Source organism: Microtus pennsylvanicus, chromosome 6 (genome assembly GCF_037038515.1).
Source record: "Microtus pennsylvanicus isolate mMicPen1 chromosome 6, mMicPen1.hap1, whole genome shotgun sequence".
NCBI lineage: Eukaryota > Metazoa > Chordata > Mammalia > Rodentia > Cricetidae > Microtus > Microtus pennsylvanicus.
In genome coordinates, this window is record NC_134584.1 from 1,230,026 (window position 1) to 1,252,845 (window position 22,820).

General features: G+C 52.0%; 1 protein-coding gene across 4 annotated transcripts in view; it reads left to right on the plus strand.

The window, feature by feature from the left end:
• Positions 1-22,604, plus strand: part of Gng7 (G protein subunit gamma 7) — a 64,552-nt gene extending 41,948 nt beyond the window's left edge. For 2 of the 4 annotated variants that reach the window (XR_012910846.1, XR_012910847.1), the window contains exons 3-5: positions 16,484-16,600; positions 19,517-20,696; positions 20,794-22,604. Coding sequence is in view for 2 of the 4 variants with exons in the window: in XM_075975409.1 (XP_075831524.1) it covers positions 16,517-16,600; positions 19,517-19,642 (210 nt within the window). In the remaining 2 variants the exon portion in view is untranslated. Of the gene's footprint in view, positions 1-16,483; positions 16,601-19,516 lie in introns of all 4 variants that reach the window. The other 2 variants (XM_075975409.1, XM_075975410.1) reach the window with 1 other exon arrangement.
• Positions 22,605-22,820: the final 216 nt, after the last annotated feature.

The window sequence follows — 22,820 nt, forward strand, 5'->3', positions numbered from 1 at the left end:
GTCTTTCTGCCCAGCATTTCCCCGGTATCTGCTGCCTTCCCCGTCATCACCTCCTAAGCCCTGTGTTTGTTAGGTCAGCTGCCTGGAAGCTTGCGTGAGGTAACTCTCACTTCCTCTTCAGTACTTGCCAGCTTTTCTACAGTAGGATAGCTTTATTCTGAAGCCCAGGCTCGTTTCAAACTCACGGCCATCCTCCTGCCTCAGCTTCTGAAGTGCTGGAATGGCAGGCGGGAGCCCCATGCAGGACACTGCTTACTTTCCTGAACAATCACCACAGGAGCGGAGATGAGGCAACTTTGCCACAGTTGGGGCGAACTCTGTGTCTCTTGTGAGTGGTTGTAACGCCTGGCTCGGTTTTCCTTTTCACACTGTCCCGAGTGTGTGATTAAACTGTGTCAGAGGTCTGCGTGAGCGGGAGACAGCGTCGTGGACATGGGGTTCTGAGCTATCTGAGATTCCAAGGAATCGAGGGTCTTGGGATGCTTCTGGGGACTAAGGGGACCTACTGCACCAGTGGGGATTATAACATTAACATCCTGGTGCATTGGAGCTGCAGGAGATGGGCAGTGTATGCACACATGTGTGCAGATGCACACATCTGGAGCTAGGAGAATGTCGACCCCGCCCCCCTGACACCCTGAGTCAGGACCTCACTGAATCTGAACCTGGCCTGGCCTCCTGCGAGGCAGCCATGCCTGCTGTGTGGGGCCTCTCTGGTCTGCGTGCTTCATGCACTTACTGAACCATCACCCCAGCCCAGGAACTGCACGCCTTCCATGCTGGTGACTGGGACGCAGATTTGTGCACCTTTAAAATGTGCAGGTGCCAGTGGAGAGGCGGTGGCACATGCCTTTAATTCCACCACTTGGGTGGGGGGCAGAGGCAGGCAGATCTCTGTGAGTTCGAGGCCAGCCTGGTCTACAAGAGCTAGTTCCAGGACAGGCTCTACAAGACAGCCAGGGCTACACCAGAAAATAAAATTATATATATCATGGTGATGTAAGATTCGGTGCTCAGAGCTGGGCAGTGGTGGCGTATGCCTTTAATCCCAGCACTCGGGAGGCAGAGGCAGGCCGATCTCTGTGAGTTCGAGGCCAGCCTGGTCTAGAAGAGCTAGTTCCAGGACAGGAACCAAAACCAAAAAGCTACGGAAAAACCCTGTCTCGAAAAAAAAAATATTCGGTGCTCAGGAGGTGGGAGCAGGAGCTCAACAGTTTAGGGTTGCTTTTAGCACCCTGCCGAAGACCTGGGGGTGTGGGATGAAAAGTTGCCTCTAAAGTATGGTGGCCAATGTCCCAGAGACTCAGCAGCAAGTGCCGGATTCTGTGGGATTTTGGATACCTAAGCGATGTCCGCAGATACACATGTGGCTGTCCCAACTGTGGAAACTGTGACGGAGTGAATGGAAGTTGGGAAACCACTCAACACCCTGAGGAGACCAGCATGGTCCAGGGAGATGCATCTAGGCCTCAGGCCTCCTCCAAAGTCAGGCTGCTAGCTCCAGCCTCCCACTGTGAGTGGAAAACCCCAGCTGGTTTGTGGGAACATCTACCGTGTTTGAAGGAAGAGGGGCTAGGGTGGCTGGCAGGGACCACAAGGGCGCAGCCTCTGGGCACGTGAGCCACCGGCCCAACCTGGACAGGAAGTCAGGCCTGGGTTGACCTCATGGGGAGAGCCCACTGCAGAAGGAGCATTGAGGGTAGGGATGGACCCACTGGCTACGAACTACCCAGTCTCACCAAGTACCCTAGCTTACATCGTCATGAAAGTTGCCAGTTGAGGCCTGAGATGGGGGGACAGGACCTAATTCCCTTGGTGTCTGTCCCCTCTCTATTCACCCAGCTGCTCAGGAGATGGGGGCAGGAGGGTTCTGGGCTGCAGAGAGGGTTCAAAGCCAGCCCAGGCACCTGAGCTCGGTCACCCAGGTAACACAGAGCTGAGGATGTGGGCACAGCAAGACCCTTAGAACTTGCTGGCTACTCAACCTAATCCACTGTTTGAATGGACAAGGGGACGGCCGGCAAGGAGTGACCAGGGATGTTCTCTGGGATCTGTGTGCATGTGCCAGCTGGGACCGCGGAGCAAGACCCTGTTTCTAAACAAGAAATGAGGAGCCAGCTGGAGAGGTGGCCAGTAGTATGAGCCCCTGGTACCCTGGCAAAGGAGCTGGGTTTGAGTCCCAGCACCCACAGAGCGGCTCACAACTGCCTGTAGCTCCTTCTGGCCTCCACAGGCACGCACATACCTTTGACATACTGAGACACCAAACATACATCTTTTTTTTTCTCCCAAGTCAGGGTTCCTCTGTGCATCCCTGACTATTCTGGAACCCACTCTGTACACCAGGCTGGCCTTGAACTCACAGAGATTCACCTACCTCTGCCTCCCGAGCGCTGGGATTACAGGCGTGCGCCACCACCGCCTGGCTATTCATACATTTTAAGAAAATAATTTAAAAAAGAAAAAGTAGCCGGGCGGTGGTGGCGCACGCCTTTAATCCCAGCACTCAGGAGGCAGAGGCAGGCGGATCTCTGTGAGTTCAAGGCCAGCCTGGTCTACAAGAGCTAGTTCTAGGACAGGAACCAAAAGCTACAGAGAAACCCTGTCTCAAAAAATCAAAAAAAAAAAAGAAAAAAAAAAGAAAAAGTAAATGGGGCGTGGGGATATGATCAGGAGTGAGGAGTTTTTCCACGCTGGTTTGCTGTCTCTGGGTTCCATTCCTAATATCGTGTGTGTGTGTGTGTGTGTGTGTGTGTGTGTGTGTGTGTGTGTCCCAGCCCCTTGCCAGACAGCTGGCCCAGAGTCTGCCCTCCCGCTAATGCTGTCTCGTGCCCCGTTTCCCTTCCTCTTGGCCCAGCCTGCTCTGGCATCAGATTCCTGCTCTCCAGCCCCCAGTCACCTGTCAGCAGTCTGTCCCCAGTCACAGGGCTTAACCTAACGTCTGGTTCTCCACCCTCCCGGCACATGGCTCACATCAAAGAAACCGAAGCTGGAACATAGCAACCCTCCCAAATGTTCCATGTGATCACCCGGACTTTTGTTTTCCTGAATCTGATGCATGCACCTCTGTGCACTTTGACCTTGCCTAGGGGGCTGCATGCCCTGACATGGAATAATACAAATTGGAAGGCAAAATGAGAGTTTTAGCAGCGTCCCCATCTACGGGAGGAAGCCACTTCTCTTTAATCTCACTAATTTATTTGAGTGCCTTGTTTTCTTTGCTCATGTGGTCTAGGTTGGGCTAGGTTGGACCTCATGACCTCACCCAGTTACTCTGCAGGGCCAGCTACTCTGAACCCCCAAACTGGAGACAGAGGTGGGATTCTGAGTCTTGTCTGTGACTGGTAATATTTCCACCAAAACTTTCTTTAAAAAACAGCATTGGAGGCGGTGGTGGCGCATGCCTTTAACCCCAGCACTTGGGAGGCAGAGGCAGGCGGATCTCTGTGAGTTCAAAGCCAGCCTGGTCTACAGAGTGAGTTCCAAGACAGCCAGGGCTCATAGGATAACTGTCTCATTCAGTCATTTGTATGTTTTTAATAACTGGTGCCATGTCTTTTAGGCTGTCTAACTTACTTGTATATTGTTATACCGATCTCCCCCAACCCCCAGACAGGATTTCTCTGTGTACCGCTGGTTGTCCTGAAACTTGCTCTATAGATCAGGCTGGCCTCGAGCTTCCAGAGATACACCTGCCTCTGCCTCCCAAACTGCTGGGATTAAAGGTGTGCGCCATCACTGCCCAGCTATACCAATCTTTTTCGAAAAATTATTTCATGTATATTTTGTCTGCGCATCTGTCTGTGCATCAAGTGTGTGCAATGCCCTCAGAGGCCATAAAGGGGCGTCAGGTCGCCAGAACTGGAGTCACAGAGGGTTGTGAACCCCATGTGGGTTCAGGGAACCGGTGCATTAACCACTGAGCGTCTCTCCAGCCCTGTCCATTCTAAAGAAAGTTTGCTGTGTATGTGTGCGTGTGTTGGGGAGGTGTGCATGGGCGGGCTCAGCTGTACCAGTGAAGTCCATGTTTTCTGAGGCAGGGCCACTGAGACAGTAACTCAGACCAGGGAACTCCAGGGACCCTTCTGTCTCTGAGCCCCAGCTCCAGCCACAGGCGTGCCCCACTGTGCATGTGTGGCACTGGGGTTCGAACTCACGGCTGCTCACCCGCACAGCAAGCATTTTACCCGCTGAGCTCCTTGCGCCTTTGGCTCTCTATTTATTGTAGTATTAAGTTCTGAACCCAGGGTCTTGCTTGTGCTGGACAAGGCCTCGCTGGGCCACAGCTTATGAGTGTGTGAGGGACCCGGGAGGGACTTCCATGTGCAGAGCGGGAGCAGCCACTGGAGTTCCAGCTTATAGAATGTGCTGGGCATGGGGAGCCCTGTAAACACCCACACAGAGAGCACGCAAGCCTGGGAATGCATGTCACCTCCCGCAGCAGGGGCTGCAAACTGAACCGGGGACTGCCCTGAATCACAGAGTCCTCTTCAAGGGGACACACAGGGTCTGGAGGCAGAGAGACTCAGAGACTCTGTGCTGATGGCTCTGATGAGAGCAGAAGGGGCCACAAGCCCTCCAGTCAGTGCACCAGGCAGGAACCACTGTCACCCGGGGAAGCTGCGCCAGGCTCTTGTACCCAGCACCGACACTACAGTGCAGTTGTAAAAAAGTGATGGTCAAGAGGACTGAGAGAGGTTTCAGAGGGACGTGGAAGAGTCCGTCAAGCCCCCAGGACAGCCCTGTTGTTTCTCCAAGACGACCTCCTTCCCTTCCGCTCAGGAGCTACAGGCTCATGAGACAAGCGCCGCACTGTGCCCTGGCACGGGTCCAGGGTGACAGCATTTCCTCAGTGCCGGGAAACACAGAGTAGTTAACAGGAGCCACCGGGCTCTGTGTCCTGCCCCAGCCCTCATTCCCAAGCTTACAAACACTCACATGATCAGGACCACCCTCTACACACACACACACACACACAGCCGAGGGGATCAAAGGCCGCCCCCGCCACTCCCCCAAGGCCAGATGGGTACACAGTGGTCCTTTCTCTCCTGCTCCTGTCTCCGAGGTGGCAGACCCATCCGTGGCTGGGTCAGCCTTGGTCATCACCAGTCATTCTGGGGCTCTGTGCTGGCAGTGGGGACCTGCCTGGCCAATCTGCTTCTGCCTCTTGTGGACATTTTACTCATGCCTATTCTTTCTAAAAATAGCCACACAGGGACCCATTTAGTGTGCGAACAAAGCAATCACGGCTGCAGCGGGTCACAAGATGCTGTTTTTCATCTGGGTCACTGGTTTCCTTTGGAAATACGTCCCCCGAGTGTCCTCACATGGCCAACCCGCCCTGCTTCCATGTGACCAAGTGACCCCGAGAAGCTGCAGATTCGCCCCCCCCCCCGGACGGCTCGCCAGGGAGCCCCAACACGTGCTTTCCCGTGGGTGACATTCAGGTGCCTGCCCCTGTCCCTGGTCTGTGCTGTGTCTTAGTCCTCTCTCATGTCTGGTGCGACGTGAGAGCTTCTGGGTTCCATTGCTGCCCAGAGGAGCTGCTCCAGGAGGTCCCTGACTGTCTGGACCCCCTGTGGGAGCCGTGCTGACAGTTACACAACTAAATCAGAAAAACATTCTAGCTTCACATGGGTGAAGAGGGGAGACATTACAGCTGCCGCAGAACGCAGTTTGGTAATTTCTGGAAAAGAAAAGAAACAAAACGAGCAAGTCTATCACATGACCCAGAACCTTGAAATCATCTCTAGGCGCCCCAATCCTGGGCTCTTTGTGCAAGAGGCAGGCAGTCATTGCCAAGGTCCTGCTGTATATAGTTGGTATGCAATTGTATCAAGACGCTTGTGTATACAGTGGTGTGCAGTCGAGGCTGAGGCCTGTGTATACAGTGGTGTGCAGTTGTTTCTGAGGCCTGTGTATACAGTGGTGTGCAGTCGAGGCTGAGGCCTATGTATACAGTGGTGTGCAGTTGTTTCTGAAGCTTGTGTATACAGTGGTGTGCAGTCGTTTCTGAGGCCTGTGTATACAGTGGTGTGCAGTCGTGGCTGAGGCCTGTGTATACAGTGGTGCCCCATGGGCCGCGCGGGTGCAGGGACTGGAGCCTGGCTCTCTGCCAGTTTGTTTGGCTCCTGATCCGGGCTCTGAACCTCACGTGCTGGGAGTAAACAGAGGTCTGTGCTGCCTCCTGGCCACATGCTTGCTGTTTTGTTGTGTTTTATGTCTGTTTTCCACTTATTTCCTAACTTTTTTTTTTTTTTGGCAGGCAGGACGAGAAAACGGGGAGGGAAAATTAGCCATATTCCTGGATGTTGACAGGAGACAGAAGCGAGACAGGAGCAAGAGCCTGCCACCTGCTATAGGAGGCTGAGAAGGAGCAGAATTCCGGGCCAGACTGGGCAGTTCAGGGAAGGCTTGATCAAAGCAGAAAGTAAAAGGAAGACGGGGCGTGGTCAGGGTGCGACCCCGCCCAGAATCCCCAGGGAGGGTCTGGGAGCGCGGCCCCTTCTTAGAATCCGCTCAGCTGGTTGTTCCCAGGTCTCCCCAGTCTAATCCAAATTTTTTCTTTTTTAAAGATTTATTTATTTATGTGTACAGTGGTCTGCCTGCATATGTGCCTGGCTGTGTGCCTGGCTGCCCGAAGAGGGCACCAGATCTCATAGAATGTTGTGAGCCCCCATGTGGGTGCTGGGAATTGAACTCAGGACCTCTGGAAGGGTAGCCAGTGCTCTTAACCTCTGAGCCATCTTTTCCATCTCTAATTTTTCTTTTTAAATTAGATAGAATCCAGTTGTTTTTTTTTTTTTTATAAGCGGGGTCTCATGTAGCCCAGGCTAGCCTCTAAATTGGTCACCAGGCTTGACTTCTGTGCTGCAGGGTGCAATTGGGTCCCAGCTCCATTCTTCTCACCCTCACATGTGGGTGGGGGTAGCACTGGGCATCTGGAAGCCCCTGGGACCACACCAGCCCAGGGCTGTGATCTTAAAGAATCCCTTAGTCCCTTCTGGGATCCTTTTCTGGAAGGTGACCGGCACAGACTCAGAGCCAGAGCCAGTTCCCTTCTGCGGCGAGGGAGGCCGCCTTTTTCGGCTTCTTCCCCCACCTGGCAGCCCCCCCCCCGCCCCGCATTCCCCACATTCCAGTCTCCTGACTCAGGAGTCTGAGCGGCCGGGGCTTTCTCAGCAGGAGAAGACGGGAGGGGCGCCCGTGCTTTCCCGGCCCAGAGCAGTGGCCGAGTCCCAACTATGAGAGCTATGCCTGGCATCCACAGGTTCCCCGGCATTTTTGGGTCTGAATGTCACTGTTTCCTAAGGTAGATGGCGGGGTGAGGGGTGGGGGGAGGTGGAGAAGAAACTGATCGTGGCCTCTGGGGTCTGAAGTGGAGCCGCACTGGCCTGGACAGGCGGTCCAGCAGTTAGTGCAGTAGAGTCTTAGCCTCGCCGTCCCAGGTCAGGAGGCTCAGGAGGCAGAGGCAGTCGGGTTGCGGTGAGTTTCAGCCAAGCCAGGACCACGTAGGACATTACTCAGGTTCACTCAGCTTCTTGATTTAATTCTCATTTCTTAATATTTTAAACTTTATTTTATGTTTATTTTTGGTTGTTTTTCTTTTGAGTCTTGGTCTCAACTGATGACCCCAGGCCGGCCTCAGCGTTGGAGCGACAGATAGGCATAGTTGCTTGTGGCTGGGGCTGACTGTCATACTGAAGCCCTGGGGTCCATGTCAGCAGGGCCATTTTCAGCTCTAGCCTGCTTGAAGCGTGCCTGGGTTACCTGAGACCTGGAAAGAGAGGGAAGAAAACTGAGATGCCTATGTGGAGAAGGAGCTTGCTGCCACGCCTGGCGACCAGAGTCCAGTCAGAACCCACATGAGCAGAGAGAACGGACTAGGGAGTCTGAGCTAGGTCCTTTGAGCTCACACACGTGCACACAGAAAAATAAATACACGTGAAGACATCTAAGAATTATTTCTTGTGTATACAGTGTTCTGCCTATGTACAACTGCCCTCCAGAAGAGGGCGCTAGATCTCATTACAGATGGTTGTGAGCCACCATGTGGGTGCTGAGAATCGAACTCAGGTCCTCTGGAAGAGCAGCCAGTGCTCTTAACCACTGAGCCATCTCACCAACCCTGACTTTTATATTTTGGGTTTTTTTTTTGTTTGTTTTTTTCGAGACAGGGTTTCTCTGTGGTTTTGGAGCCTGTCCTGGAACTAGCTCTTGTAGACCAGGCTGGTCTTGAACTCACAGAGATCCGCCTGTCTCTGCCTCCCGAGTGCTGGGATTAAAGGCATGCGCCACCACCGCCCGGCTCTGACTTTTATATTTTAATTTGCTTAAAAGTCAAGCATGGTGGACACCTGTCCCCTCAGCCTCAGGAAGAATGTCACCATGGGCTCAAAGCTGGCCCAGGCTCCAGACTGAGGCAGTCTCTACAAATGCACACAGGCAAACCGGCCTCGCAAGCCAACAGTGCATGCAAAGGAATCCAAGCTGCTTGGGAAGCTGAGGCCGAAAGATTACTTCAGCACAGAAAATTTCACCACTCTAGAATATTCCCTCAGTATATTTATTATTATTATTATTAATTTGATCCAGGGTCTCATGTAGCCCAGGTTTGCCTCAAACTTCTTATGTTCCTTATGTAGACAAGGATGACCTTGAACTTCAGATCCTTCTGCTCCTGTCTGTCCCCTTGTCCCATGCTGGAGATGGATCAGGGCTTTGTGCACGCTGGGTGAGCTCTTCCACCAGCTAAGCTACGAGCACTATGCTGGCTGAGCCCCCATCCTCATACCCTGGCCGGAAGCTTTTTATCATATTACCTCCCCCCCCCCCCCCGTCTAGCAAATCCCAGCACACGTTTCCATTCTCTGTCCCCAAACAGTGACCTCATTATCTGACCTGACTATGGTTGTGCAAGGTGACAATCTCCAGGTATTTCCCTCCAAAGTCCATATGCCTCAGAAAGAGGTCACAGCTGTGGGGCTCCTGTCTTAGAGGTGCAGGAGGACAAACAGGGACCTGTTGCCCCATCTCAGAACAACTCTTCTCTGGGTAGAGAAGGTGAGACTCGAATCCAGGGCATGGGGAAGAGGGGGAACCTCTGTCTTCCCAGAGCTGCAGCAGGGCCGGGTCCCTGGCGGTGACCTCATCACGCTTTGGGACTCTGCCTCAGAGATATGCTTCTGGGCTTCTGGGGAAGAAGATTGTATTGATCCATATGCAGTCAGTAGGTTCACAGAAAGAACATGTAGACCAGGTTGGCCCTGAATGCTAATCCTCCTGTCTCCACCTCCCCACAGGTATAGGCACTGCTGTGGCTTCAGTTATATAGGTGAGCTCATTTGACAACTGAGTTCTGATCACTCTCTGGCACTCCCCTCCCCCAGCTACAGGCCCCTGCCCACCGGGCTGCACCTGGGCCCTGAATTTTCCAGGTACCCCTGGAGGGCACGTGGAGGTGACGCCTGCATCCCCATGGCCTCTGGACAGGAGGGGAGGAGCCCTAGGCTGTAATGGTTTCTCAACAGAGTGCAGCAAACCAGCCTTGCCACATTCGCAGGTCGCCCTGGTCCTGGCCGCCTCTGCCCATGCTGTGTGTGTGTTTGACTCTTGACCTGGATCTGGACACAGTGGCCACAGCTGCTCAGCGTCCCTGGTCCCCTCCCCCTCCACAGATCTCCTGGCTCCCCTTGATGTTCAGAGGTCGTCATATTCTTTCTCTTACTATTTATGTCTGTGGGGACCAAGTCTCATGTAGCACAGGCTAGCCTTAAACTGTCTATTTAGCTGAGGGTAGTCTTGAACTCTTGACCCTTTGCTAGGTGTGCTCCACTATGGCCAGTCTCTGTGGTCCTCTGATGGGACCCAGGGCCTCCTGCGTGCTGGACGAGCACCCCTACCCGCTGAGCCACAAGCACTGTGCTGACAGGGTCGGTCCCCTTGGTGTTGATGAAACTAAACTTGAGTATCGGCAGCATTGATCCCGGAGTTCTGGGAGCTGTGGTGTCGCCAGAGTTCACGTGTTTTCATTTTACCTACAGACTTGCTGGGGTCACAGGTCGCTCCAGGGGACAAATGTGGTGTCACCAGGGCGCAAGGCCCTGGAGCCAGGTCAGGGCGCTCTGCACCAGCAGGACCCATGCCCCGGCTGTCCTGTTAACCCTCCCCAAGCACACCGAGGCCCTGACGCCCTCTGCCACTTGCCTGGGCCGCCCGTGAGCCTGTCACCAGTGGGGAATGCAGCTCAGGGCGTGGTCAGGTTCCACTGTTTTGCTCTGTCCAGGTCGTGTGCTCTCTGAGAATGCCTGTGAGTCTGTAACTGAAAGCAAAATATCACAGCAAGCACATGCTATTGTCCTAACTGCAGAGCTGAGGCAGGGGCATTGGGGCATCCCCAGCTACATGGCCGGGTTGGGGGCAGTGACAGCCCGGTGAGGCCTGTTTCCAAAACAAACACACAAAACAGGCGCTGGAGATGATGTGCGCATGCGCGCATGCGTGCACGGCAGCCTACGTGGGGAGCCCAGGCAGCTTCAGGAAATCTGCCCTCACCGTGTGCCCTGTGGGTCCGAGGGCTTGGCGCCAGCACCCTTACCCACGAGTCATCTCTACCCCGTGCCTTCTGACTTTGGTGGAGTATTACTCACCCATGAGAAAGAACGAAGGGCCCAAGTAGGTGAATCGTGCTGATGTCACGCGGGAGAAAGGCCAGGCCATTTACAATGTGAGATTCCCGTCCTAGGACTTTCGACCCCAGCTACCATACACAGTGAGGAAGTCGGTGACAGGAACGGCCTGTGTCCTGGTGGTGGTTACATGGCCGTATGTACTTTTAAAGCTTCTGTCTATTAGGGTTCACTGTGAACCCCAAAGGGTTTCAGTGTGTGTGTAGGACCCTTAACAGAAGCCATGTCATTAAATGGAATCCTTAAGAAGGCTCACTGTCGCAAGGTGGGGGCGCACGCCTTTAATCCCTGCACTCAAGCGGCAGGGGGGGAGGCAGGCCGAGCTCTGAGTTCCTGGTCTGCAGAGTGAGCTCCAGGACAGCCAGGGCTACACAGAGAAATCCCGTCTAGGGAGGGTTTTGCTGTCATGGCCGCTCCTTTTTCCTTAATGTTTTTACTGACTTTAGGCAGTGGTTGTGTGGTTGGCCGGGGTGTTAGGTAGCCAAGGCTGACCTCGTACTCACTGTGGAGTCAATGAAAACCTTAAATTCCCGATTTTTGCTTCCACCTCCTGAGTGCTGGGGTGGAGACACGTGCCCGCCTGTGCGCCTCCCCTCAGGCCTTTCTATGCAACCAGCTCTCAGCAGTCTCCCTGGCTTCCTCAGGGTCACACTGTGTCCCTGTGGTCACAAGTGCCACCTCCACCACGCTCATTTTCACACTTGTTTGTTGTTTGTTTTTGAGACAGGGTTTCTCTGTGGCTTTGGAGCCTGTCCTGGAACTAGCTCTTGTAGACCAGGCTGGTCTCGAACTCACAGAGATCTGCCTGCCTCTGCTGCCCAGACTATGTATGTATGATGTGTGTATGTATGTATCTATGATGTATGTATGTATCTATGATGTATGTATGTATCTATGGTGTATGCGTGTATGTATCTATGATGTATGTATGTATCTATGATGGATGTATGTATCTATGGTGTATGCGTGTATGTATCTATGATGTATGTATGTATCTATGATGGATGTATGTATCTATGGTGTATGCGTGTATGTATCTATGATGTATGTATGTATCTATGATGTATGTATGTATCTATGATGGATGTATGTATCTATGATGGATGCATGTATGTATCTATGATGTATGTATGTATCTATGATGTATGCGTGTATGTATCTATGATGTATGTATGTATCTATGATGGATGTATGTATCTATGATGTATGCGTGTATGTATCTATGATGTATGCGTGTATGTATCTATGATGTATGTATGTATCTATGATGGATGTATGTATCTATGATGTATGCATGTATGTATCTATGATGTATGTATGTATCTATGATGTATGCGTGTATGTATCTATGATGTATGTATGTATCTATGATGGATGTATGTATCTATGATGTATGCGTGTATGTATCTATGATGTATGCGTGTATGTATCTATGATGTATGCGTGTATGTATCTATGATGTATGTATGTATCTATGATGTATGCGTGTATGTATCTATGATGTATGTATGTATCTATGATGTATGCATGTATGTATCTATGATGTATGTATGTATCTATGATGGATGTATGTATCTATGATGTATGCGTGTATGTATCTATGATGTATGTATGTATCTATGATGTATGCGTGTATGTATCTATGATGTATGTATGTATCTATGATGTATGTATGTATCTATGATGTATGTATGTATCTATGATGTATGTATGTATCTATGGTGTATGCGTGTATGTATCTATGATGTATGTATGTATCTATGATGGATGTATGTATCTATGGTGTATGCGTGTATGTATCTATGATGGATGTATGTATCTATGGTGTATGCGTGTATGTATCTATGATGGATGTATGTATCTATGATGTATGCGTGTATGTATCTATGATGTATGTATGTATCTATGATGTATGTATGTATCTATGGTGTATGCGTGTATGTATCTATGATGTATGTATGTATCTATGATGTATGCGTGTATGTATCTATGATGTATGTATGTATCTATGATGTATGTATGTATCTATGATGGATGTATGTATCTATGATGGATGTATGTATCTATGGTGTATGTATGTATCTATGATGTATGTATGTATCTATGATGGATGTATGTATCTATGATGGATGTATGTATCTATGATGTATGCGTGTATGTATCTATGATGTATGTATGTATCTATGATGTATGTATGTATCTATGATGTATGTATGTATCTATGATGTATGTATGTATCTATGATGGATGTATGTATCTATGGTGTATGTATGTATCTATGATGTATGTATGTATCTATGATGGATGTATGTATCTATGATGTATGCGTGTATGTATCTATGATGTATGCGTGTATGTATCTATGATGGATGTATGTATCTATGATGTATGTATGTATCTATGATGTATGTATGTATCTATGATGTATGCGTGTATGTATCTATGATGTATGTATGTATCTATGATGTATGCGTGTATGTATCTATGATGTATGTATGTATCTATGATGTATGCGTGTATGTATCTATGATGTATGTATGTATCTATGATGGATGCGTGTATGTATCTATGATGTATGTATGTATCTATGATGGATGTATGTATCTATGATGTATGTATGTATCTATGATGTATGCATGTATGTATCTATGATGTATGTATCTATGATGTATGTATGTGTCTATGATGGATGTATGTATCTATGGTGTATGTATGTATCTATGATGTATGCGTGTATGTATCTATGATGTATGTATGTATCTATGATGTATGTATGTATCTATGATGTATGTATGTATCTATGATGGATGTATGTATCTATGATGTATGTATGTATCTATGATGTATGCATGTATGTATCTATGATGTATGTATGTATCTATGATGTATGTATGTATCTATGATGTATGTATGTATCTATGATGTATGCATGTATGTATCTATGATGTATGTATGTATCTATGATGGATGTATGTATCTATGATGTATGTATGTATCTATGATGTATGTATGTATCTATGATGTATGCATGTATGTATCTATGATGTATGTATGTATCTATGATGGATGTATGTATCTATGATGTATGTATGTATCTATGATGTATGTATGTATCTATGATGTATGTATGTATCTATGATGTATGTATGTATCTATGATGGATGTATGTATCTATGATGGATGTATGTATGGGTTTTGAGGCACGGTCTCGCTGTGCACCCGTGACTGTCCTAGAACTAGCCATGTACACCAGGTTGGCCTCTGGATCTAGTGTTGGGTGAAAGGTGTGCGTCTCCACACCTGGGCCTCTTCTTTGATCTTTGAGTTTCTGTGTGTCTGTCAGTGCGGGCTGAGGGACTCTTGTCTCCCCCTCTGCCTCCGAATGCCCCGTCTTGCCCAGCTGTCTGTTAGTCTCGCGCCTTTGGAATCTCAGTTGAACAGGAGGGCTGGGGTCGGATGGGTTATATGAGGCCAGGGACGTAACAGACACACAGAACCATCCCGGGAGCCCAGGCATCTGGCCGATGTCTCTGTGCACCCTAGACCTCAACTTCTGGGACCTCTTCTCCTCTCCTCCCAGCACCATGCAGGCCACCTCCAAGGGCCTCAGCAGGGTCAGTGACCAGGGACACAGGGTCTCTTGTAGTCCATGGACCCAAAAAGGGAGTAACTTGGCCCCTTGGGCTCCAGGTAACACCAGGGACATATGTGGCTGTCATAGGGGGAGCTCCTGACCGGGAGTCAGCGGAGGCCAAGTGTCGTGAACAGTTTCCACAAGCCTCTGTCTCCTCCGAGCTTGGTTGCCATGCCCCAGCACACCCAAGGTGTAATTATATCTCACCCACAAGGAGAGCTAAAACCTAACCCTGCCTCCCCGGCCTTTGAGTCCAGTTCTAGCAGCTCTCCCAGGACTGTTCTGAAAGGCCATCATCCCAAGTCACCCCAAGTGATGTCCCGAGTTCTCGAGGGCCGCTAGGAGCCTGGTGCTGCAGTCACCGAGGCCACAGCCAGGAGCTCTGCGGGCTTCTGTCCACCCCCGGGGCTGCCACGTGCCAAGCCTTGTGGCCAGCTGCCTGTAAGGAACGAGCCCAGCTGACTCAGCAGCCTGCATGTTTGGCTGTTGTTGGCTTACTGTTGTGTGTGGGGGGCATGACTGGGCGGTGAGTCAGGGACTGACTGGTGATACATGCTTCTGCCAGGACAACAGGGTGCAGCAGAGGTGCAGCGGGCAGCTGTGTACCAGGAGAAGCATGGAGCACAAAACGTGTCCAGATTTGTTTGTGGGTAAACGCAGTCATGTACATACCAAGATACACAGATGTGTCCAGATGTGTTTGTGGGTAAACGCAGTCATGTACATACCGAGATACACAGATGTGTTTGTGGGTAAACGCAGTCATGTACATACTGAGATACATGGATGTGTCCAGATGTCTGTGGATAAACGCAGTCATGTACATACCAAGATACACGGATGTGTCCAGATGTGTTTGTGGATAAACGCAGTCATGTACATACCGAGATACACAGAGGGGTGTGTGTGTGTGCGCGCGCACATGTGAGCAGTATCAGCCGAGAATCCCCCAGAGAGGGGCTAGTGGCGGGGCTCCTGAGTGGAGCCCTGACTGAGCATGCACAAAGCCAAGCAAGCACACAAGCCCATGCCGTCCGTGTGCCAGCCTCCAGAGATCCCCGTGCACCCACAGCACACACCTGAAGACTGGGCACACTGATCTCCACACACACCCTCACTCAGACACATTCTTACATGTATGTGCACACACGTGTGCTGAGCCGGACCGCCCCCAACTTCTACTCCGCAGCCGTCTGCTCCCTAGCTTCCCAAGAAAACACACAGCTAGGCCTGCCCTTCTTCTCTGAGAAATCTCAGGTTGGAGTCCACGTGGTTTCCGTGTCCTGCCTTGAAAGTCCTGAGGAGCGATTTCTCTGCAGCCACAGGAGTGGTGCTGGATATGTGCCCACACCCAGGCAGGGCCAGAGATGATGATGATGATGATGATTAATTGAAATCAGATTAAAAACATTGTTAAACTGCATGTGGTAGCCTGTCAACCCAAACCATAAGAAACTGAGGCAGGAGAATGGCCAAGAGTTCAGGTCAGCATATATGGAGACTCTATCTCAGAACAAAACAAACAAAAATTACTGCCTGTTCATGTCTAGCTGTAACAAAAAAAAAAACCATAAATCAATTCCATTGACATTTGATAAAACTATCAGCAAGGTCTGACAACAGGGCTCAGCTGGGAAAGGTGATTGCAGCCAAGACTGACAACATGTGTTCAATCCCAGAGAAACCACACGCTGTCTCCTACCTCAGTGTGGATACTCTAACACATGCGAAAGAACTCACACATACAAACAGGTGTGCGGTGTGCATACACAGATATTTTTAAACAATAAAAAGTTAGGGGCCTTAACCAGGCCGTGGTGGCGCACACCTTTAATCCCAGCACGCGGGAGGCAGAGGAAGGCAGATCTCTGTGAGTTCAAGGCCAGCTCGGGACAGTCTTCAGCTGAATTATCATCAGCCCCAACCTGGGCCATGCCGGTCACATCTCAGGACCTGTTCAAGTGAATGAATGACTATGTGAGAGGCTGGAGTCACCAGACCCGGATTCTAACCCCTACCATGTGTGGCATGGGCCAGTGACTGCTGGCTTCTACCACACCACTGGCAGGGACGGACTGTCCTCTGAGGTGTCGGCGGGGTCACGGGGTCAAGGCCCACAGGTCTGATCAGCAGGTTCACACCCATCCCTCATTGCTTTCAGCTCTCTGGACGGTGGGGTCCAGGCTGATGGCTGATGATGTCAGGGACTAACAACGTTGCCCAGGCCCGGAAGCTGGTGGAGCAGCTGCGCATTGAAGCAGGGATCGAGCGCATCAAGGTGAGCGGGCCGGGGCGAAGGGAGACCTGGAGTGGCTCCTCCGCGTGGGTTCTGGCTGTGTGACCTTGGGACACTCACAGGGCTCTCTGAAGCGCTCAGCAAAAGGAGACAGCCGTTGCATGTGGCTGAGAAATGCCAAGTGCTCCATTGGCTGTGGCTCGGCTTCCGGCGGGCGCTTTTTCTTACCGGTGGCCCTCTTCTTCACAGTTGCTGTCTTTCTCTTTGGTGACCACGATGAGAGCAGGAGCCACAGACAACTGATTCATGGTTTTTGTTTTGTTTTGCTTTGTTTTAGTTTTGATTTTTCGAGACAGGGTTTCTCTGTGTAGCCCTCGTTCGGGAACTCGTTCTGAGATCTGCCTGCCTCTGCCTCCCGAGTTCTGGGATTAAAGGTGTGCGCCACCACCACCCAGTCTTTTTTTTTTTAAGATTTATTTATTATGTATACAGTGTTCTGGGCACCAGATCTCCTCATTACAGATGGTTGTGAGCTACCATGTGGTTACTGGGAATTTCTCTCAGGACCTCCAGAAGAGCAATCAGTGTTCTTAACCTCTGAGCCGTCATCTTTTTTTGGGGGGGGGGGCTTTTTTTGGTTTTTTTCGAGACAGGGTTTCTCTGTAGCTTTGGAGCCTGTCCTGGAACTAGCTCTTGTAGACCAGGCTGGTCTCGAACTCGCAGAGATCTGCCTGCCTCTGCCTCCCAAGTGCTGGGATTAAAGGTGTGCACCACCACTGCCCAGCTCAGATTTTCATTTCTTGCAATAAGAATGGTTTGTGTACTTTAAAAGGACTGGGGTGTGGTCAGGGTGGAGCGCTCCCCCACAGAACCCCCAGTGAGGGGCTGGGGCGTGGTCTGAGGACTTCAGGCTTTCCTAGCAAGAGGTCACCTGATGCTCCATGCCCAGCACCATCAAACCTTAGTGTTTGACTAATCAACATGGTCCCATACAGATTCGTTCAGGTCTTCATTCACTGGGCCCCAGTTTCAGTCGGGGATGATCTGAGCACGTTCCTGGAGATATGTGGTCACAAATGGGCTTGATCCCACGTGACCCCAGCTCTCCGGCCAGGCTGGGCCGAGGACACCTCAGAGGAGACCCGTGGGCCCCAGCTGAAGGTCTCTGGCAGATCTGGGCAGTCAAAGCATTCCTTGGGGCGGGACACAGAACAAGGTCCTTGTTGAAGCAGTTTTGTGTCTAAGCTGGTGCCAACCCCCAGCCCGAGCGGAGGGCACTCTGTGATTCATCAGGGCCTTTTTGAAGTCGGGAGGAGCCGCCGCCCCCCCCCCCCCGCCCGCCGCAGCCAGTCCAGTCTACGGGTGGCATGGGGTGTTATTAGCCTGGTCACCCTCGCAGGCACTCTGGGCTTCTGCACCTCTTGCGAAGTCACCATCAGAACCATAGAGGCCTGGGAGGACTCTGGAAGGGGACCTGAGTGCCCTGCTCCCAAACCAGCTTTATCGAGGTCTCTCAGGCTATTCTTGGAATCACAGAGGATGGATTTCCAAGTAGGAGTCTACGTCCGAATGTTCAAGGGCAGCAGCCCACAGGCTCTGAGAGGCGATTGTCCCTGTCCCCAGGGCCCAGCAGCTTGGCCGAGCCAGGTTCCCAGTGTCTCCAACACACCCAGGTAACTGGGATTTCAACTAAGCGGCCTGGAAGATGGCTGTGGTAGTGAACGCCTGTCACTCCAGACTCAGAGGAGCTCCAGGCCAACCCGGGCAACAAAGTGAGACCCCATCTCTATAACAAAAGACCTGTGGGTGACTTAGCATAGGGTGTTTAGCTGAGTTGGCAGGGTGCAGCAGACAATGGTGGTGCAAGACTGTGGTCATCCTCAGCTACCGGCGCGGCCAGAGAGCAAGGGGCGTGGCCAGAGCGCAGGGAGCGTGGCCAGCGAGTGACAGCAGCCAACTTTCTGAGGAGGATGTCACAGGTGAGCTGATGCCTGGGCTGCAGCTGAGGGGTCAGTGAGACCCCGGAAAGCTGTGACAGAGGGACCCCAGGGGCCAGCTGGGGTGTGAGGCATCAGACTGACCTGGTCAGATGACAGGCAAGGCTTTTCCTAGGCACCTATCTTGAGTGGATCTAATGCGGAAGGAATCCAGGCACTGCTTGCTTAAATGCTAGCAACTTGTGCTGAAGAGCGTTCAAAGTCCCATTGCTCTCTTTGCTTCTTTTGCATGTGGGGGATGGAACCCAGAGGTTCACAGGAACTGGAACATTGGACCTCTAAGCCACGCCCCCAGCCCCTCACGGGGGGGGGGAGGATTCTAGGCGGGGCTCCACCTTGACCACGCCCCTAGCCCCTCTCACTGGGGATTCTGGGCGTGACTCCATCCTGACCACGCCCCCATCCCCCTCACTGGGCGGGTTCTAGGCAGGAGCTCCACCCTGATCACGCCCCCAGCCCCTCACTGGGAGGGTTCTAGGCAGGAGCTCCACCCTGATCATGCCCTCGGTCCCTTTCAGTAGTATCTTTTTATTTTATTTTATTTTTGTTTTTTTTCGAGACAGGGTTTCTCTGTGTAGCTTTGGAATCAGTCCTGGAACTCTCTGTAGACCAGGTTGGGCCTTCCAAATGTTAGGGTTAAAGGCGTGTGCCACCACTGCCCCGCCTGTGAGTGGTATCTTGTGTGTGCACAGTGTTTCTTACTTTGTCTACTTTCAGGACCATAAGCCTACTCAAAGCCTGTTTCAGGAGGCATCGTTTTCCCCATCTCCATCCCCTAGCGACCATGTAGCCACTTCCTGTCTCTGGATCATGGAGTCCACACTACGTGGCCTTCTGAGTCTGATTCTATCAGCAAGCACAATGTCCACAAGTCCTCCGTGATGCAGCCCGCTTCAGTCAGTGCGGTGGCTGCGGAGGGCGGCTCTCCTGTCTGACCTCCCTTTTCTCCTGTGCCACACAGGTCTCCAAAGCCTCGTCAGAACTGATGAATTACTGCGAGCAGCATGCCAGGAGCGACCCCTTGCTGGTCGGCGTGCCAGCCTCTGAGAACCCGTTCAAAGACAAAAAACCCTGCATAATTCTTTAGTTCTCTCTCTTTCTCTCTCTCTCTCTCTCTCTCTCTCTCTCTCTCTCTCTCTCTCTCTCTCTCTCTCTCTCTCTCTCTCTCTCTCTCTCTGCCCTTCCTGCCCTCCCACGTATTGTCCAGTTTGTACTGTGAGAAAAATATCTGAGTTTCTCACACTTTGATTTCTGAAGAAACGGAAACTAACTGAAGAAGGTCCTCCTGAATAAGGTGGGCTTTGCGACCCCACCGTGGGCCTCTACGCGCCCAGATGTTACCGCCCCCACCCCCTCGTGTCAAGCACCGCTGGGAACCTGAGTGATGGGACTGTGTTATAAAACTCCCCTTAGCTGGCGCTGGGGATATGGCTCAGCGCGTGAGATGCATGTCTTACCAGCATGAGGACCTGAGTTCTGATCCCACACACAAAGCCCAAGTGCAGGGGGGCATGCTTGCGCCCCAGCCCTGAGGGACAGAAGGAAGGGTCCCTAGGGCACTGAACTCCAGTGAGGGACCCTGCCTCAGAACCAGAGGAATATAGCCAGCATCCACAAGGCACCCTGTGCTGCCCGGTGTCCCTCCTGAGTGTGGTCCTGTCATATCCGCGGTGATGTCCTTTCTCTGGGGACCCAGCCCCTTTCAGAAACAGACTTCTAGGCCCCCACACAGAGCAAGCCATTGCTGGTATGACTGAGTGGGTGATTTGTTTTCTCCTAAGCCTGAGACCCATGTGGTCACTGGCAGCTCCTTTACCAAGGCCCTGTGAGGGCAGAAACGCAGGGTTAATTCTTTTGAAGTGACTGAGAGTCACAGAGATGGGGTCCTGCATCCCACATGGGGGTGGTGACTGTGACTCCGGATCCCCCTTCCCTCTCCTTGGATCACATCACTTTCCAACTGGCTGGAATAGGAGACCCTCAGTGTGAGGACCGTGGACCAGCTCTGCATTCTACCCTCACTGAAAGATCCTAGGTGGGACTCCACCCTCACCACGCCCCCAGCCCCTCACGGGGGGGGGGGAGATTCCAGGCGGGGCTCCACCCTGACCACACCCCCTGTCCCTCCCTAGGGATTTTGGGCGGGGCTCCGTCTTGACCACGCCCCCAGCCCCTCACTGGGGATTCTGGGCGGGGCTCTACCCGACCACTCCCCTAGTGAATCACTGGGGATCCTAGGCGGGGCTCCGTCTTGACCACGCCCCCAGCCCCCTCACTGGGGGATTTTAGGCAAGATCTCCACTTTCTATTCTGTGAGAATAGTCTGTCATCCAGGCTGGCCCGGAACTGGAGCTCTTCCTGCCTCTGCCTCCAGAGTACATGTATGACTGGCCTCTGCTTCCTTGCCTGGCATAGAGTTGGATTCGAAGAGACCTGGCCTGTATAGGTAGCAATGACAGCGGCAGGTTGCAGGAGGAAAAGGCTTGGCTCTGCCAACCCTCCCTTGCAGGCATCGTCAGCATCAGGATGGCCATGGATTCAGGAGTGTCCCGCAGTCTCAGGCCCTCGCAGGAAAACCAGTGCAGGCGCAGACAGCAGAAATGAAGCCAGTCCAGTTCTGTCCTGTGGCCCTGGTGAAAATCAGCTTCTAAGAACCTGAACCAGGCTGGTCCCTGGACAGTTGCCCTAATTGCCCGCGGGGAAAGTAAATGAGTCTAACTCAACCCACCTTACCTTCCAGCCCCTCCGGGCACAACCTACCTCCTAGGTAAGGTGGCACAGCCCCCAATTCATTCTGATGAAGCAAGGGAAAGACATCCGTGGTGAGACTAAGGGGAGACGTTGCGGGTGCTAAAAGGGGACCCCGTCTCCCCTCCCTGGGCTGGCTCCCAGAGGACACAGACTGAAGGTCAGCCCCCTCCTGTGCATCAACTCCTCATTACTGGTCAAGGAAGATAGGAGCTTTGGGAAGACCCTGACTCTCTAAACCTGTTTGGGATCAGAAAAGCCACTGTGTCTCCCCAAAACTACAGCCATCTTGCATTAGGGTGTGAACCAGAGCCCTGGGGTGTATGTACCCAGCCTCGCTGGCAAGGAGAGAGAAAAGCGGGAACACTCAGCTGGTGTGCCAGAACCTCGCTCGGGCTTCCATCCCCAGCTTGCTGAAGCCAGGCATGGGCACGCGGCAGAGGCAGAGGCAGGAGGGACCACTCATTCATTGCTACATAATGGACTCGAGGCTAGCCTGGGCTACATGAGACCATGTCTCAAAGAGAGGAAATTCAGCTCACTCGTCCATTATCCCCGCACCCCAGCCTCCCTCAGGCCTCAGGCGAGGCTGCTAGCAGCAGATGCCACGGCCAGTCCACGTGTGGTCACAGCAAGTTTTCCTTCCTCCACTCTGGGAAGAAAAGCTCAAATTATCATCTATGCCCGAATAAACCTCTCACTGCAGGCCAAGGGCAAAGTGACCTCTCGCTTCCTGGGGAAAGGTGGACCTTGGGCCCCACAATAGTCTCCATGTCCTGTCTTAACCACCAGACCCCTGCCTCAGCTTGGAGAAGCCTGGACACAAGGGAACCATCAGGAGCTGGGCTGTGGTGGCGTAGGCCTTTACCCTAGCACGCAGGAGGCAGAGGCAGGGGGATCTCTGTGAGTTCGAGGCCAGCCTGGTCTACAGAGCGAGTTCCAGGTCACCCAGGGCTATAGACACGGTCTAGGAAAAGGCAATGACACAAACAGTGAGATCTGCTTTAGCTTGAGCGACCGAGGAGGGACTTCCAACCCAAGCAGAAGCTGCCAAACCGTCCCTTGTCCTGAGCAGAAGCCATGGGCATCCTCTCTGAGTGTCTGGGACACAATGGCCAGATAGGACATCACACAGCATTTCCCGTTTCCTGCGCCCCACTCCAGACCCGGCTCCCACCCCACTTTCCACCTGCATTGTGACATTGGTTGGTTTTCATTTCTGATTTTACGAAACTCTGTTGTGCCACACATGCGGGCCACGGCAGTGTGATTGCTGCGGAATAAAAGCCCCGTCTTCTCTACCATGACTCTGGACTCTGTTTCTCTCCCCGGCCAGGATAGCCAGGTGATGGGAGGGACAGCGGCCAACCATCCACATCCCCTTCCTTCAGGGATGAGCTTCAGCCCTGGCAGATCACAGATCTGAACATGGAAGTGTTTCATTGTTAGACAAGGGCCTTATGTAGCCCAGGCCGGCCCCGAACTTATTTTAGAGCAAAGGCTAGCCTTGAGCTCTG